This window comes from Homarus americanus, unplaced genomic scaffold (assembly GCF_018991925.1).
Source record: "Homarus americanus isolate GMGI-L3 unplaced genomic scaffold, GMGI_Hamer_2.0 scaffold45562, whole genome shotgun sequence".
NCBI lineage: Eukaryota > Metazoa > Arthropoda > Malacostraca > Decapoda > Nephropidae > Homarus > Homarus americanus.
Window position 1 is genome coordinate 5,417,372 of NW_024744839.1, and position 18,059 is coordinate 5,435,430.

Below are 18,059 nucleotides of genomic sequence, written 5' to 3' on the forward strand. Positions count from 1 at the left end.
TCCTCCCCAGTGTTGCCACGCTCACACGGGACCCGCAGCATTAGTGAGGAAGTAGAGGGAAGTAGTGTTTACAGGAGCTGCCACGACGCTGAAAGATCGTCTCCTAGGTGTTGATGGGAAAACCAAGTGAGGGGGCCCGTCCCTGTTTTCATTGCGATTATTAAGGGTTAAATTTTTCCCACGTGTGTACAATCATAACACTAACACGTCTAATTATATATTTTTAGAAAACAGAATTCCCCAAAAAAACGGGAGGAAAAATAAAACATCAAAGATTTATGATCGTTTGTTATGATTTGGGTGCGTTATTCTCAAAATTTTTTCGCTTAAACTGGAGACGTGGGACCGCATTTCGCAAACTCCTGCGACGTTAAGATAGCGCCCGAAATTGCGTTGAAATCACACAGTTAGACACTACCTTAGGATGCGTTCTTGTGTGCCCATTTCGGAGCAGTAGTAGTTCGAATATCGAAGAATCCAGCCGTGATCTTTTCTTTGGGTCGTGAGGTATGCATGAGCTCCGCCTCCTTCAGTGACCCGGCCAAGACAAAACACGCTATTCACTCCAGCAGGCCTTTGATAACCTTACATAGAAATCCCCCCCGCTTCTCTCTCTTTCTCTCATTTATGAGTGAGTGTGATCACCACAACCACTCATACTTCACACACTAAGCCCTGTGTAATGGCAGTGTAGGTTGATGTACTGGTGGTGGGAGGAAGCAGTACTGGACACACCAAGGATGAGAGATAACTTGCCCGTAAGATCACAAAAAGTCATGTAACAAAATTCCAGTGTATCTGAGGCAGGAGGCGGTGTTCCCCCGGGCATCGTGCTCTCCTCCCAGCTTGTTATCATCCTCGTGTCCAACATTGATCATAACAGTTTAAATTACAGTCCTGTGTATTGTTATCTGTGGACGATACCAGAATCAGTTTGGAAATCTCGGCAGGCGAAGGCTCTTAACACCGGGAGAATAAGTTGTTCCAAGAGCTTGAACGAGGAACTCAAAACAAAGGAGTAGAAAACATAACTATACCGTGGCACAGGAAGGCAGGTCAGTATAAAGGATTATGGAGTGATACCGACGGACTAGAAGGTATAGGAGGATACTGAGAACTAGTAAGAAAAGGAGGACACATCACTTACGAGACTCCTCAGGACATTGGTACTCGCCTTTAAAGTTGGCAACATCTCCTCCCACCCCCAAAAAAATCGGTTAGTCATACGCTGACTATATCAACTGTTTATAGCACTGACTGTACTCCCTGTGATGTAGCCTCGAGGTCCTACTAAGTTATAGATTAAAATTATTTGAAGATCTTGTGGTACTCATAGATACTCCATCAGACTTACTGGACTGTGATGTGTATGTGGTGCAAATGAGGGAACAAAGTGTTAACATTCTTGGCTCTACACTTTTTTTTTCGCCAGGTCATCTGTTGAAAACCTAGACAATATTCTATAAATAATTCACCGTCAATCAGGTCAGTCATTATGCCGGCTTGGAGGAGCTGGGAGCAACAGTCCGGTTGTTCTGATTGTCACCAGAAAGCTTGTTGGACGAGAGTGGCAGAGGAATGGAGGGTTTCTCCCCTGTGTTGCGGCACGCATCGTGATTATTTTCTCTGACTGAAGTGGTCGTGGTCGACGATGTCAACGACCGATCAGCTCTGTCATCATGTGGGGACAAGTGTTGCGGTTGTCGTGTTGAAATCGTAAGGAGGAGACCGTGAGAATTACTGGTAACACAGTCAAGGATCTAATATTTTATAACCTGAGGGGAAATGTGTGGATTTTGAAGACAGGCTGCGGCATGGTCGCACACAATAATAAGAGGGACAAGCTTACATCACCACCACACGTGATAAATTATAAAGTAGAGTTATATCACCGCCTCTCAAAAAAAGGAGTTTGAACTTGTCTTGTTATGAGTGAAAATGTAATAGTTTATCTGCTCACTGTAACTACTATACTTAAGATTTTTGTGCTGTAGAAGAAAGGTTGTTCGTTACCTCATAAATAGGACGACTTTGGCGTCGGAACAACGAAATAACGAATCTTATTTTTCTACTCTAGAAATGGCTTCTGTCACGGAGGCTCGCGGTAAACACACCAGTGCCTCGGGCAATTGAGACAAACTATCCTTCTTGAACTGTCTGATTTTAGTGGGAATGAACCACTGAGTATTGCCAAACTGGCCCAATCCCGCTAAAATATATAGTTCAGCCTTGGATTGTTTTTCTTCAACGGAGATCTTCTTACTACTCCTGCAAGTTTAAAAGTAAGCTTTACCCAAAAGGGAAATTGCTGTTTTCAGCCAACAACAAATTTTCCCAATTAGGAGGTAATTAACTGGATTTCTTGTATTACAAATATTTATAAGAACGGTAGTCACGACGGTTGAGTACAGCTGTACAGTAATAGTAAGAGGGAGACAAGTTATCATGGCTAGTGCCACACACACACACACACACACACACATATATATATATATAAAAGAATCTGATCTTTTCCTTTGCTGTTGAGGGCTGTGTTATTCTGTACTGTATTCACTGTTTTAACGGTAACCTTGAGGGGGATTCGATGCTTTGTTGTGGTCAAAATGGAATGTTGACCATCACTGTTGAAACGTTTTATGTTGGATTTTACTACAGTTACCCTGGCCCACACCTGCACCCCATGAGCCCCCGCCCACACCTGCACCCTGAATCCCCGCCCACACCTGCACCCCTGAATCCCCCGCCCACACCTGCACCCCGCAGGCCCCCGCCCACACCTGCACCCCCTGAATCCCCCGCCCACCTGCACCTCCTGAGCCCCCCCCCACACCTGCACCCAGGCCCACACCTGCACCCCTGAGCCCCGCCCACACCTGCACCCCTGAATCCCCCGCCACCTGCACCCCTGAGCCCCCCGCCCACAACTGCCCCTGAGCCCCCGCCCACACCTGCATCCCCTGAGCCCCCGCCCACACCTGCACCCCTGAATTCCCGCCCACACCACCCCTGAGCCCCCGCCCACACACCTGCACAGGCCCCCCGCCCACACCTGCACCCCTGAGCCTCCGCCCACACCTGCACCCCCTGAGCCCCCGCCCACACCTGCCCCCTGAGCCCCGCCCACCACCCCCTGAACCCCCGCACACCTGCACTCCCTGAGTTCCACTCACGCCTGCACCTGACCCCCGCCCGCACCCCTGCAACCCAAGCCAAGTAGGCAGTAATCACTGCGTTAAACACAGGTGAATAAGAGATGTATGGCTGGATTGAGTTGACAGCCACACAATCAAGAACGTTCAGGCCTCCTCTATGGGATTATTGTCTGGTGTGTGCAGGGAAGAGGGGGAATAGAGGAAAATTGCTGTCAGTTAGCCCTGGATAGAGTGGGAATACTGTACAGTTAGCAGGACATATGTTTTGGTTAGAGCAGGTGGTGTTTATTGTCGGTCTTTCATTCCTGTCTCTCACACACCTGACCCCACAGTGCCACCTCTTGGTCGCTCCACCACCACAACACCAACCTTCCCTACCCTTCACCACAACACCAACCTCCCCCACCCCCGCCACAGGCACCAAAACCTACCACACACGCACACACACACACACACACGCACGCACACGCCACTCTTGCCCTCAACAGCCACGCAATGAAACGTCAGGCCCACATGAACGTCCTCTTTTGTTTCCCGGGTGGGTGGCGCCATCACTGGACCGAAGAGAGGCGGAGTGGGGAGGATAACGACCACTGCTATTATAGCTGCATGTGCCGTAGCTCCGGTGCTGTAGCGCAGAGGATCTCGCCCATCAGCGCCAGCACGGGACAAGGGAAGTTTGTGTGTTAGTAAAATGCATCACCGGAGCAAGTAAAATACATCGATGGACTCGGGTAATTTACGAGCTTCCTGTGGATAGTTGGGTTATCATGGAAGCCTGTTGTATCTGGGTAAATGCGAAGTTAAATTGAAAACGATTAAACAAAATATTAGCTTCGTATCTAGCCTACCTGTGCGAATGGCAGCCCTTCTGTGTAGACCTCAACTCACCTGTGTGGCATAAGTCATCATCAACCTGCATTAATCCACTGCTGCGGGGTCAAGGCTTTCCTAACCTTCTCGCCTCGAATCCTTCCAACGAATTGCGCACCACCAATCTTCCTCTCTGGTGTTCTAGTGGATTTATAATTGGTGTTGAGCTAGACTGTTTACCAAACTTTACATGCTTGGTCAGCTCGGTGGCAGCGTTGTTGATGTCGTTGGGTAAGTATTAAATGCAGGGTTGTGCTTGGCTAGGATTACGAGGCGTGCAACTCTCCCTCTCTTCTCCTCAGATACCAGAATGTTGTCTAACCACATTCGTGACTCAGACCAGTTACTAGATGTGAGACACGGAGCTTCATTATCATGTATACTCGCCAGCGTCTGTGCTCACTCCATCCACCACTCTATGCACAAGTTATATGCTGTAGATATTCACAGATACGGCATATTTCAATACATTTTCTGGATTTTTATAAACTGAATTTGGTTCAGTAAATATACCTTATTACACACGATTTTCAAGAGTGAGAGGCTATTGGTTGAACGTGAATCGGCCGAATCTTTGTTGATAATCTGGTTACCAAGTCAAACACGGAGAAAATAGACAATCGATTCATTAACTCTTTCTGTATATAAGTTTTTTACCTTGATTAAAAAGGGAAAAATCGTGAAATCTTGATGCATAGAAAAATATTTTACCTGGATAAAAAAAACGAAATGAAAAATAAAGAATCTTCCTACATCATACTTTTAGTTTTACGCGCTAGTTATGTTTGAGTAATTAACATGATTTAATTAATAAGTTAGATATGATAAGCTTGTTTAAACTATATTATGTAAGTGAAGGAAAAATGGGTCATCGTCAGAAACAAAGTTTATATTTCGGACATTAATATTCCTTGACGAATTCTATAATCTTCATCTCATTTATATGTGACTTCTGGTTACTGCGACACCAAATATTGCCTTAGTGCTGAATCAAGTGAATATCGACGCAAAGTTAAAGGAATTGAAGGAAAAAATAATAATTATTTCCCCGAGTTTGATCTTTGACCTTTGTTGTTTGAGCTTTGTTGGTAGGTTATTTGATTTATTAAACTTTGTGTGTTGATATGAGGGAATTGTGGATAACCCGGCACGTATTTTTTTATGGAATTGTGGATAACCCGACACGTATTTTTGTTGTGTTGATACGAGGGAATTGTGGATAACCCGGCACGTATTTTTTTGGTGTTGATATGAGGGAATTGTGGATAACCCGGCACGTATTTCACCTATTGGTCCTCAAGCAATCAAACGGTAGGAGTATGGAGGCCGTGAAGGTGTATGGACCAGATGTGTAACAGTGCGAGTAATGATAAGAGCTTTGACGTAAGAAAACATAACACCAACCATTATTAGGCTTCAAGGCGACCAGGTATGAGACACCAGGGAATGGTATAGGAATGTACTTGTTGGGGAAAAAGAATCATAACCTAAACACTGATGATCTTTAGTACACATTAATACAGTACAGTAATTCTCATGTAGTAAGCAGTGTCAGTGTGTGGTAGATGTGTACCTAGAACGATACCTCCCAGCTTAGTCCGTGATTAAAATATTTCTGCTCTGTGTAATAGTTAACTCTTCTTAAAACGGGTTTGTATAGTAGGTAATAGATCACCTGAAGAATCTCCACCCCCAGCTTATTTCACCTAGAGATTAACTACCCTAACACTAATTATTTGGGGATGGGGGGGAGGGTGAGATTAGGTTAGGTTTGTGTCGATGTACTTGTGTAATGCCTTCTATCATGTCTGGTATTTTAGTGTCAGCATAATTCTTTCAAGTTGAAGGTCGAAATTTGTAAAAAATAAATATCAATAAGATTATATGTACAGAGTGCCATTCTGGAGAAATCAATTCTGAATAGCCTGTTTTGTTAAAAATAATCTTGTAGGTATATTTAATGGTTTGACAGCTGGTACTTGTCTCCAGTCTCAGCTTCACGTAGCAGTTAGTATAAAACCGATAAAGTCTCCTTGCTGATAGTCGTTGGGTAAAACCTAGATATTACGAATTCTTTCGTAATCAGTCCAAAAGGAAAGGTTTCGAAATCATGCCAAAGGAAACTGTTCTAGAAAACAAAACGCGAACAATGTTTCCTTGAGTAATAAACTGGAGACACTTTTCTTGTTTGTGAACCACCGAGGCGGGATTTTCCTCATAACTTAAATGTGATGGATTCGCCGTCTTATTGACAATTTTAGCCTGGAGGACAAAGTTTCCCTGAAAAAACCGGAAGAATGATCTGTTTCATAATTACGCCTGAAGGACGCACTCATTTGATAACAAATCATTGCCTTAAATCATATTTATCAAGGACAATCTCACAGGCTCAATTTTAAAAGAAATTCTTGTCATGACAAAACAAGAGTGTCCTTCAGATTAGCCTTGTATCTCAAGTCTGGTATTTTCTTCGCCTTCAAAGGGAGCAATCCATTGCGTGTAGACTTGCCATATTTTTATTAAGAAATTATTAAAGCAAAATTGATAAACATGAAAAATAAAGAATAAATAACACATTTCTCAAGACATTTAAATTGTGCATGTTGTTCCGGTCTATATTTAAACTGTTTCTTTAAGCAGACTGTAGGAGCTCTTTCTTCCGGCATTTTAGTGCTTGTGTACTTGTGGTGCATTTTCATGGGAACAAAACAGTCTCAAACCTCAAGAGAATTTCTTTAAAAAATCCCAAGACGAAGAGGTGGACAGACGTCTCCGATGGGTGGAGGAGGAAACCGTGTCCGAATCCGATAAAAGAGCGACGTTTGCTCGCAAGCTCAGTAGCTCAGGATATTTTATATATATTCATGCTGTGAAGTGATGTCGAAGAGTGTGATAGTGAGAGGTTAGAGTGTGTGGTTGTATTGTGGTGAGTGTCTACTGGTGGTAAACTACCATTAATACTTGAGCGTGTTGTCGGACGCGGCGGCCAGTTTTAGTTTCCCACGGGATCCAGGAACCTAAACGGGAGGCGATGCCGAGTGGTAGCTTTTACGGAGCACCACGTTGGGTTATTTTATTTTTATTTTATTTTATGATATCTTTTTATTAACAATACCTAATGTGGTGATGGGGCGTGTTTGTATGCCTTTCACAGTTAGTTGTGATAGGCCTAAAGAGTAGGGGACAACACTCCTATTTGTCGTACCATAGAATAGGCACATCGCTCAGCCTACGCCATAAAGATCATATTAGGGATCTGGCCATTGTTGGTAGTTCAATTCACACAGCCATAAAACTCGACCAACAAGTTTGGCTGCTCTCATCCAATAGAATCTCGACTGGAAAGCTTACTGAGGATTGATTGTCCATCAATGGGGGTATTTGTGTCACTTGGCGGACAACGTTGTTAGGTTGGAGGTTGTTCAGTGTCGGAGACGGATATGAAATAGGTGTGGTGGTGAGGAGGATGGTGGGCAGCAGGAAGAAGTCTACAGAGACCACCAGGTTGCGGCAGGCTTCTCCGTTGTTTACAGTAATGTGTGTCCCCCTGATCCATAGTTCACATGGCAATATCCTCATTATAATAAACTGGGGTCTTATAACCCTTAATATATATATATATATATATATATATATATATATATATATATATATATATATATATATATATATATATATATATATACAAATAAATCACTGTAGTTCGCGTGATCCATCAGTGTTTTCTTCCTTGAGTTATCAGTATATGATATATATATATATATATATATATATATATATATATATATATATATATATATATATATATATATATATATATATATATTGACCGGACCATGAACTTGTGGTTAAAAGCTTGAAGAATCCGAGTAGATCCTTGCGTGATGCAGAACCATCTCGAGTACCCTCATAGTGTAAATATTTCCAATATGGCCGCCAGTCACTGAAAACGTGGGTAGTGTTTTAACATAATTCATTTGAGCATATGCAACGATCGCAACGGTTGGACGTTTTCAAAATAACCAGAAAGCAGAATATTGCGTCGCTGTTTTTTCCCAACAGCCACAGCGTGTTTTGGACGGTCTCGCAATTTCCCTATCAAACCTAATCTAATAAAACATAACATAACCATAAAGAGTTGGGTTTTACAAAATTTTAATAGTTTCTGCTCAGCCTTGGTAGTATTTCAGATCTCTTATTGCTTTGCAATATTTACAGTTTTGCCAAGTATAACACTGATGACAAACATTGTTACAGGGACTCTCGTGTGCAAGATGGCAGTGAGTGAAGAGCTCACGTGCAGTTAACCCAACCATCGCATTTAGGTTTATATGATAATTAATAAGTAACCTACACATGCTTGGGCCGTGAATGTTATTAACCCTTTGTAGGGCAGGGGTTCTCGAGTTGAATAAAATCGGTTGGCGTTAGTCAAAATAAAATACCCAAGTGCGCTACTGCCCTAAAATTGGTTAACTACTGTATTATGAAGTGGGAGATTCGTTATTAAGACGAGATATTTCCAGAAATGATTGGATACATTAATATTTTCAGCGGCTGATTAATTTATAAAACTGTAGGACTCGTTCAAGTTGGTGTCGAGACAATTTAGTAAAGGAAAATAGTGTACGTTATGATAAGATAAAGCATTTGAGCTAAGAAATATACATTTATAGAAAATATAACTCGTATACGTTACCATAGTTACACTATTAGAACATTTTTTATTACGCTGAAAAGGTCTGACAGAATTTTTCTCCTACAAATCAGATCACGGGAATAATTTTTAATGGGTTATGGTGGTGTCTTTCTAGTTCAAATTCTAATAGCCTGGAGCTTTTAAGTAGTGATTCGCTGCCTTAAGGAACACACAGACTGGCCAGCACGTATTAGTGTCTTGGTCTCCGTTTTAACCGCTAGCGCTCACCGCCGAGTGCCCTGGGTTGAGGGACAAGTAAACACATACTTTACCTAAGTATACGATGGCTGTAATACGTCGGTGTTGAGTATGGATTATTATTTATACCACATTGAAATCTTTACGGGCGTGTGTGAGAGAGAACGTTAATATTGTGGTTCTTGGATGCATTTAGTTGCCTCGGCTCCATGTTGTCTTCAGGCACCGTTCACAAAGTCCTAATTTCTACACTTAGACAACAGATCTTCTGGGTGTGGTGTAGTTGGGATATGCGGCTCCACTACACCCCCAACCCTCTTCCTATCCACCCTCGCTCCCTCATTCCCAACCCTCGCTCCCTCATTCCTTACCCTCGCTCCCTCATTCCTTACCCTCGCTCCCTCATTCCCAACCCTCGCTCCCTCATTCCCAACCCTCGCTCCCTCATTCCAACCCTCGCTCCTCATTCCCAACCCTCGCTCCCTCATTCCCAACCCTCGCTCCCTCATCCCAACCCTCACTCCCTCATTCCCTACCCTCGCTCCCTCATTCCCAACCCTCGCTCCCTCTCATTCCCAACCCTCGCTCCTCATTCCTAACCCTCGCTCCTCATTCCTTAAACTCCTCATTCCCAACCCTCGCTCCTCATTTCCAACCCTCGCTCCCTCATTCCCAACCCTCGCTCCCTCATTCCCAACCCTCCCGCTCCCTCATTCCCAACCCTCGCTCCCTCATTCCCAACCCTCGCTCCCTCATTCCCAACCCTCCTCCCTCATTCCCAACCCTCGCTCCCTCATTTCCCAACCTCGCTCCTCATTCCCAACCCTCGCTCCCTCATTCCCCAACCCTCGCCTTCCACACCTCCCTTCCCAACCCTCGCTCCCGCATTCCCAACCCTCGCTCCGCATTCCCAACCCTCGCTCCCGCATTCCCAACCCTCGCTCCGCATTCCCAGCCCCTCGCTCCCGCATTCCCAACCCCTCGCTCCACATTCCTAACCCTCGCTCCGCATTCCCAACCCTCGCTCCCTCATTCCCAACCCTCGCTCCTCATTCCCAACCCTCGCTCCTCATTCCCAACCCTCGCTCCCTCATTCCCAACCCTCGCTCCTCATTCCCAACTCGCTCCCTCATTCCCAACCCTCGCTCCTCATTCCCCACCCTCGCTCCCTCATTCCCAACCCTCGCTCCTCATTCCACAACCCTCGCTCCCTCATTCCCCAACCTCCCTCGCTCCCTCAAGCCCTCGCTCCGCATTCCCAACCTTCGCTCACTTGTTCCCAACCCTCGCTCCATTCCCAACCCTCGCTCCCCTCATTCCCAACCCTGTCCACATTCCCAACCCTCGCTCCCCCATTCCCAACCCTCGCTCCCTCATTCCCAACCCTCGCTCCCTCATTTCCCAACCCTCGCTCCCCTCATTCCCAACCCTCCTCCCCTCATTCCCAACCCTCGCTCCTCATTCCCAACCCTGCTCCCTCATTCCCAACCCTCGCTCCCTCATTCCCAACCCTCGCTCCCTCATTCCCAACCCTCGCTCCTCATTCCCAACCCTCCTCCTCATTCCAACCCTCGCTCCCTCATTCCTAACCCTCGCTCCCTCATTCCCACCCTTGCTCCCTTCTCTCCACACTCTCTTTTCATTGTTTATATAAATTACATCTTTTCCGTCTTCGCTCATTTGTTTTCCATTCCATCTGCTTCTCCGCTTCCACCCACATCTTATCCTATTATTATCCTTCTTTTCCACCTCCATCACTTTCACTCCCTTCTCCCCTTACTTATTTTCCACCCACTCACTACTTCTTTCTTTTCGCCTCCTTCTCTTTGTCTTCCTCTTTTCATCTTGCTCACGTCACTCTCTTCTCCCCCTCCTCACAGTGGGCATCGTCTGACCCTCCGGGCACGTCATTGTAGGCACTTGCTTCCCACTCGACGTGGAGTGGAGGGCATGACCTACATACTGTTCTGCTATTTATTTTTTTTTTGCGTGTACACCAATTTTCGTGTCAGCTTGTGAGTTTGTTATTGGCGATGCGAAGTTGTTCTTTGTTCCTGGTCCATGAGAGGAGACTGTTCAATTGTTGTCCGTCGTCTCTAGTGTCCCCCTCTCAGTTTTCGCCTGCCAGTCATTACTCAGAAACTTCGGACTATTATTTCATCAAACTTAATCAAAATTTAGATGTAGGACAGTGAAGCAAATGGGAATTGTTCTAGAATTTAAAAAGAAAAAAAAATAGTTGTCTGGCGGATACTGGTGGAGGACTTTTGTTGTGCAGTACAGTTGTTTCTGGTCATTGTGAGGCTTAATTCAGTGGAGGTAGGTGAGACAGGTGTGTCTCTCAGACATTCTTCCCGGCAAAGGTTTACGGGCGGCCCGGTGCCACATGTTAATCAATTTATATAGTTTTAGATACATTTTTGTTTGTATTTAGGTTATGGAATCACCTAAACGATACCCCGACTGGTGGGAACTACAAGCGCACTACTTGTACTCTACATCAGAATTTGTACGTGTGTGTGTGCGCGCGCGCTTGTGTCCCCTGTTGTAGTGGTTCTTGGCACTGGTAGAAAGCGGACTTACGACTTGTATGTAGGGGCCATGACGGAAGGATTGGTTGTGCTAAAACTGACCGTTCATCTCACTCACACGCCTCCTCCCCTGCCCTTTCCCTCTTTCTCTCTCCTCCCACCCCACACCTACTATTCATACGTCCCATTTACTCACACACCTACAACCTCCCCACGCACATAATACTTACACACCAAAATTCACACACACACCGCATCTTACCCTAATACCTACACGAAGTACTACACGACGCCGTCACTTTAGCCAGGCTTTAGAGGCAACAATGGAAGGTTACTAAAGTGATGGGTGACACACGTTGCTTTGTGAGGTTGTTACCACTCTTGCTTGGCTGGTCAACTGCTCCCCTGACCCTCACGTTGGTCACACATTTACCACAATCACTCTCCACTAACTGTCAACATTCCTGCTTCCCTCACACCACAAAGGAATGTCTCCCGGACTACGGAAATTAATGGGTCTCGGAGTGGCAGCTACACCCTGGCTTACACCCAAAGATTGGCTTCGCTGCTCAGTTGTCCCCTGGAAAAGCGCCACTGTAATATGGAGGCGGCAGAGTGTTCCTGTTTTGGGGATGTGTAGGTTTGGCGGGGAATGCCAGGCTGTTTGTCTGAGATACTCTTAGATGTATCTATCACAAAGCTGGTTTAAAGGTTGCCTCATAATATTGTTCCATTGAAACTTTAATGTTCAATTCTTATGGACAAAAGTTTGCACCGGTGTAATAAGTTGTGTGAGTGAAGTTGTTGCTCGTGGCTCTCGAGGTGTTGTGGACCTCTTACAATGCTTACGTATTCTCTGCGAGGGACACCTTTACCACCACTACCTCCTTCAAGAACTCCTCCTTGTTCAGTCACCAAGTTGTGTTATTCTCATATATCGTCACTGCCATCATCACACGTCTCTTAAGCTATAGTCCTGTTATAAAGTATGCCGAAGGAAGTGTTACTCATAAAGCAGCCAGATCCGGTATACCAGTCAATTTTACTCCTACAGATATATCATATTGTACACGTGGAAAATAGTTGAATGTCTGGTGCCTAATGTGTCCAAAATATGGGGACCTAAATTCCCTGGGATTATTGTTGCAGTAATGAAAGAAATCAATTATGATCCTGTTTACAAACACTTGATACACTGTCACACACTATGGGGGGGGGGGGCTCTGGCTCTACAAAAACACAATCCCTGATTACTGCACAGAAGAAAGTTGTGAGGACAATGACCTTGAAAAAAAGTCTGATCACTAATGAACATTTTTCTAAATTGAAAATTTCAAAATTCGAGGATATTAACACCTCACAGTTCCGGAATAATCAGATATACAACTTAAGACACCCAGAGCTACTAAGACCACCCCCATGCGCTCCTCTCAGTCCCAGACCTCCATAAAATATCTTGGTGTGAAGGTGTGGGGAACAACTTACCTCCACCCATTCCAGCAAAGACTGCGCTCCTTTCCTTCTTTAAATCATCTCTTAAAAAATATCTATTATCTAAGTATTAAAATTTTTGTAATACCTACTTTATATTCCTACTTTTATTGTACCACCAAAACCATTATAACCTTAATTGTCATATAGATAGGTAGAAATTACCATAGTAGGTAGTAGGCAGCTATCAAACCTGGCGATACTACCTTCTGGGAAGATATTGGAAGCATAATGTGTTTTCTAATGGAAGACTGTTGCCATATGGCATCACAAAAATTGTGACCAAGTCTCAGGTTGCTGATCTGACCTTTTACCTCATTTGCACACAATTGCAGGGTCTCAGTTGTTTCTCTTAATATTGCCTACACAACATACATACTGTATAACATTAGTCACTCATTTGTTTTCATTTTGTTTATATATTTATACAAGAACTGAGATCAGTATTTTATCCTTGGGCTAATCCCGTAATATATATATATATATATATATATATATATATATATATATATATATATATATATATATATATATATATATATATATATATATATATATATATATATATATATATATATATATATATATATATATATATATATATATATATATATATATATATATATATATATATATATATATATATATATATATATATATATATATATATATATATGCTGATCTATCATATTACTGTATGACAACTCCATTGTGAAATATGTGTATTTAAAATATATATGTAAAAAAATGAATAAATAACGAAGTGATAAACATGGTAACATTCTGATATGTTCTTACTAACACCATGTTACGTGTACTATTCCAGATTATACTAATGTTACATAATAGTTCCTTGAGATGAATGTACAGTATATTTATATCAGGTGCCATTAAGAGAGCTCAGGCTCTCAACTGCCTCAGCCATGTCAATATTGTTATTATTATCGACTCTGTATCAGTATTTTTCTGCCTAAATATCAGAAGTCCATTCCAAGAAACATGAACTCATCCATACATGAATACTGGCATGCACACGCATACCCAAGCATTTATATCTGCACCCAGATACGCTCTATCGCCGACTCGCATACAAAGAAGAAATGTTTTTGTATAACGCACTCTAGTGGAACAGCAGAAGGCAGGAGTCGAGAGTAATGCTTGGGCAAGTTTAAAGGTTCCGGAACTTTAACTACATTTGTGAGTGGTCCTATTGTGGTGACAGATGGTGGTTGCGGTGAGTTACACGACTTCAGAAAAATGCAGGAGTGCTGTTTGTTGTTTTTTTTTTCCCGGATTTCATTGTTTCACCTCATGAGTGGGTGGTGGTGGGCTGAGCTGCTACGTACAGTCGCCAACCGACAATAACTGGCGAGTGCGTCCTATTATTCAATTTCTTTATCAAGTTTCCATTCACAATTCTCCTTGCAGAAGAAATAATTCTTTGTGTGCCAGTCTCACATGGAACATTGATGCAAACGATAATGAAGGCGATTGCCAGTTATACTATAGATTCTGGCAGCAGGGTGTTTTGGTGGTAATGGTAGAGTGGTGAAATCGTGGGTAGGGCCAACTGGCCCCGGTGCCTAGTGGGTGGTTCCTGGTGACCACATTCATTCATCGAAATTGTCAAGTCAATTATATATATATAAAAAAATATATATATATATATATATATATATATATATATATATATATATATATATATATATATATATATATATATATATATATATATATATATATATATGCAGTGGTTATCATCATCATCACTCTTCTATGGCCATTTCCCACACTTGCGTGAGTAGCTGTGATTGCCTTATGGCATAGTGCCCCCCTGTTGCCATCAGGCAACTTATACATAGTGGGGTCTGGGCATTATATATTGGGACTTGTAAGTGTCTTCATAGCTGGCAAGGCAGGTTTGCTACTTCCTGAGATAAAAAAAAAAATCTACTTATCTGAATCATTACAACATTGAACTTTCCTTTATACTGTAGTGTAATTGAATGTCATATTTTGTCATTTGTTTACTTAAAGTAAATACATTTCTTTTTATGTTGCAGCCTCCAGGAGCTGGGAAGACCTATCTGGTGAAGCAGATGAGCAATGTTTGTGAAATGCCCCTCTATGGCGTCCATACCAACCAAGTCCGGGGAGCCCCAGCAGTCAGGAAGCTGTTTGAGCAAGCCAGAGACAATTACCCATCCCTAGTCTTCATGGATGATGTTGATGCCATCTTCTCTAACCATGATGACGATCCCGCCTGTTCAACGTTAATTCAAAATATTCGTGACGAACTCTTCACGCAACTAGGACCTCGTAAACTAAAAATAATTGACCCCAAATCCACCAAAAATCCAACTGACAGCACAGTCAGCAATAGTGCTGGAGGGGTAGGGTGGGTCCATCGGGAGTCGTGCCTCCAGCCGAAATTCTACATTGGCCAAGCCACGTCAGCCCCACCTGATGAGGATGAAGATGTATTTGATGAGGAGGACTCGCCATACCCAGATAATAATGGTATCATTGTTGTGGCTGCCACCAGCACTCCTTGGCTCCTTTATAAGGTATGGATGGACCTTTGGTCTCTTCAAGTGTTGACACATTTAAATAGTTTGACCAGTATAAAACAAGTTTATGTTTGATTTTTTTTCTCATGGAATACTGTACTGGAATATTATTTATCAATTATTGTACTATACTGTACAGGATTGTATAGTGATTTACTACCTTATATGTTCAAACTAGACTGATTGCTTTTCCTGTTTATTTGTATAAATTTTATTGAAGCAGATGTCCCTATAATACTGTTTGTGGTGCATCCCTGTTGTCCCTTACCTGGAACATTGGCACACACTTCAGCCCCTTTGACTATTTATTATTGAAAAGAAAAGCTTTAAGTTTAAGTCCAGTAATTTTTTCTCAGCCTAGAGTGTACGTATTACTTTTAGTAATTTACATAAATGGATGAAAAATCGGCATAGTTTTATGTAAAAATGCTTTCAAGCCCCAGGCTCTGGATGAAATCATCATAGGGCATCCTCAACAATTTGCATTGGAATCAACAGTACTATTGCACTGTATTGTAATTAATTTGAATAGGTAAATTCACTGTAGTTAACATACGCACTGTACAGTATAATTTTTTTCAAAATGTTTGTGACAAATCTATATGGTAATAAACAGCACATAACAAATTTAAAATCAAAGGTGGCTGAATCATACAACCCCAGTGACTGGTGACAGTAAATAAGTACAGTTTTGATCAGACTGCAGCAATTGTGTTCCCCTGACCAGAATTCTCATTTGGTAGCTGTTAAGATGTCTTGTATATGAAACTTGCATTTCTTTGGATAACTAATAATTTAGTTATAGTATTAAAATTAACGGCTATTATTAAGGCCTTGACTGTTGCTAGTTTGGCGGTCAGTTTTGGTCTCTATTTGCCCAATATTTTGATGCTTGATGCAATAGAGTTTATATATTTTTTTAAATACTAAAAAATGTTTTTTAAACTTTTGAGTTGAGAAGTTTTTGTCAGCAGGGAGTTATCAACTGAAGATGGTATCATCCCAGCCCCTCTGAACTCTCGATCATTCTCCCCACCCACCAACCAACCTATGACTTCACTGCATGACAACACGTGACTTAGGTTAGGTTAGGATTTGTTGTTTTTCAATGAAAAATGGTTGTTTTAACATAATTTTTTTTTTACTTTGTGATTCTCAACTTGGAAGTTGAAAAAAGCACTGTATTTCCATTGCATTAAGCATCAAATGTTGAGCAAAATAAGACCAAAATTATATGCCAAACTAGCAACAGTCAAGATCTAAATATTACTAAATTTACATTATTTTGATAGCTGTTCTTAATTTATTAATTATATTAGTTGTGCCATGTCTGTAATTCGCCTAATTTTAATTTATTTAACTTACTGCATTGGCATCTGCAGGATTCGAGGGTGGGATGCAAGAAAGTAACACAAAACCCGACTTACCAATTTATTTAAAACAGGTATATAGTAATTAATATTATTAGGCATGAAACATATGGATGTCTTAGAATTTTTTTTTTTAAAAGGTATGAAGGTTTGTGCAGTAATTTTGAACTACAGTATATCAGGTGAAAAGTATCCCTTCAGATTGAGAAGTGATGACAAGTATTCTAGGTTTTTTTTTGCAGGATCATGAGCTACTGAGCAGATTTCGTGGCGTATACCTGGTTGGACTACCTGATAAGCAGACCCGTTACAACTTGCTCAAGAGCCTCTTTCAGGATGTTCACCACAGTCTCACAGACAAAGACATCATGGTGGTGGCTGAGAAGACAGAGGGGTATGAAATAATGCAATTTTAATATTATTATTAGTAGTACTGTACTGTATTAGCCAGAGAGCCTGAGCTCTCTCTTGTAGGCACCAGATATATACTGTACATTTATCTCAAGCTTTTTGAATACCATAAAATAATATTTGCAGAAGTATGGATGAGCAAAGGGTCTCTAATGACTGGAAATTAGTAAAGGTGATTCTCACATTCAAAAGTTGATCACCATTGCATGAATACTCAGGCCAATGAGTTTAGCTTTTTTATTACAGTACAGTACTGTATAAGTATTAGAAAGCTTTATAGGTGATACCATGATGGGCCATCTACTGTACAACAAAACACCCTTGTGAAGGAATGCCAGAACAGATTTATGCTTGGATGCTTCCTTTGTAGATGCTGGATGTAGTAGCCTGAACATGGTAGTACAGTAGTAATATTGATATTAAATATCTTGCCTTTGCCAAACACTCAAGAAAATCAGAAATAAATTGAAGGTTAAACAGAATTAAAAATATCCTAGCACACAAGAGTTTCTTTTCAACCACGAGCAGTGTGTAATGATAAAGCCATAAAATCTCATGTGTACCCATGACAAGTGGTGCTGAGGAAAATGGATCAATGTTGTTAATTTGTTCTCATAAATGACAAGATACAAATGTTTGCAAACAACAATAAGCTATTAATAGAAATTTAAAATATAACAGACTGTGAAACATTACAGAAGATCTTTCTTCAAGAGTGGTTAAAGAAGAAAACAGAGATTCAAGATTTTGAAATGTGAAGATGC

The 18,059-nt window shown here is 42.0% G+C and overlaps 1 protein-coding gene across 1 annotated transcript in view; it reads left to right on the forward strand.

Annotated features, from left to right (window-relative positions):
- Nucleotides 1-18,059, forward strand: part of LOC121878102 — a 72,916-nt gene that overhangs the window by 37,025 nt on the left and 17,832 nt on the right. Inside the window, 4 exon segments of the mRNA XM_042384094.1 lie at nucleotides 15,008-15,331; nucleotides 15,333-15,396; nucleotides 15,399-15,511; nucleotides 17,127-17,278. Coding sequence (XP_042240028.1) covers nucleotides 15,008-15,331; nucleotides 15,333-15,396; nucleotides 15,399-15,511; nucleotides 17,127-17,278 — 653 coding nt within the window.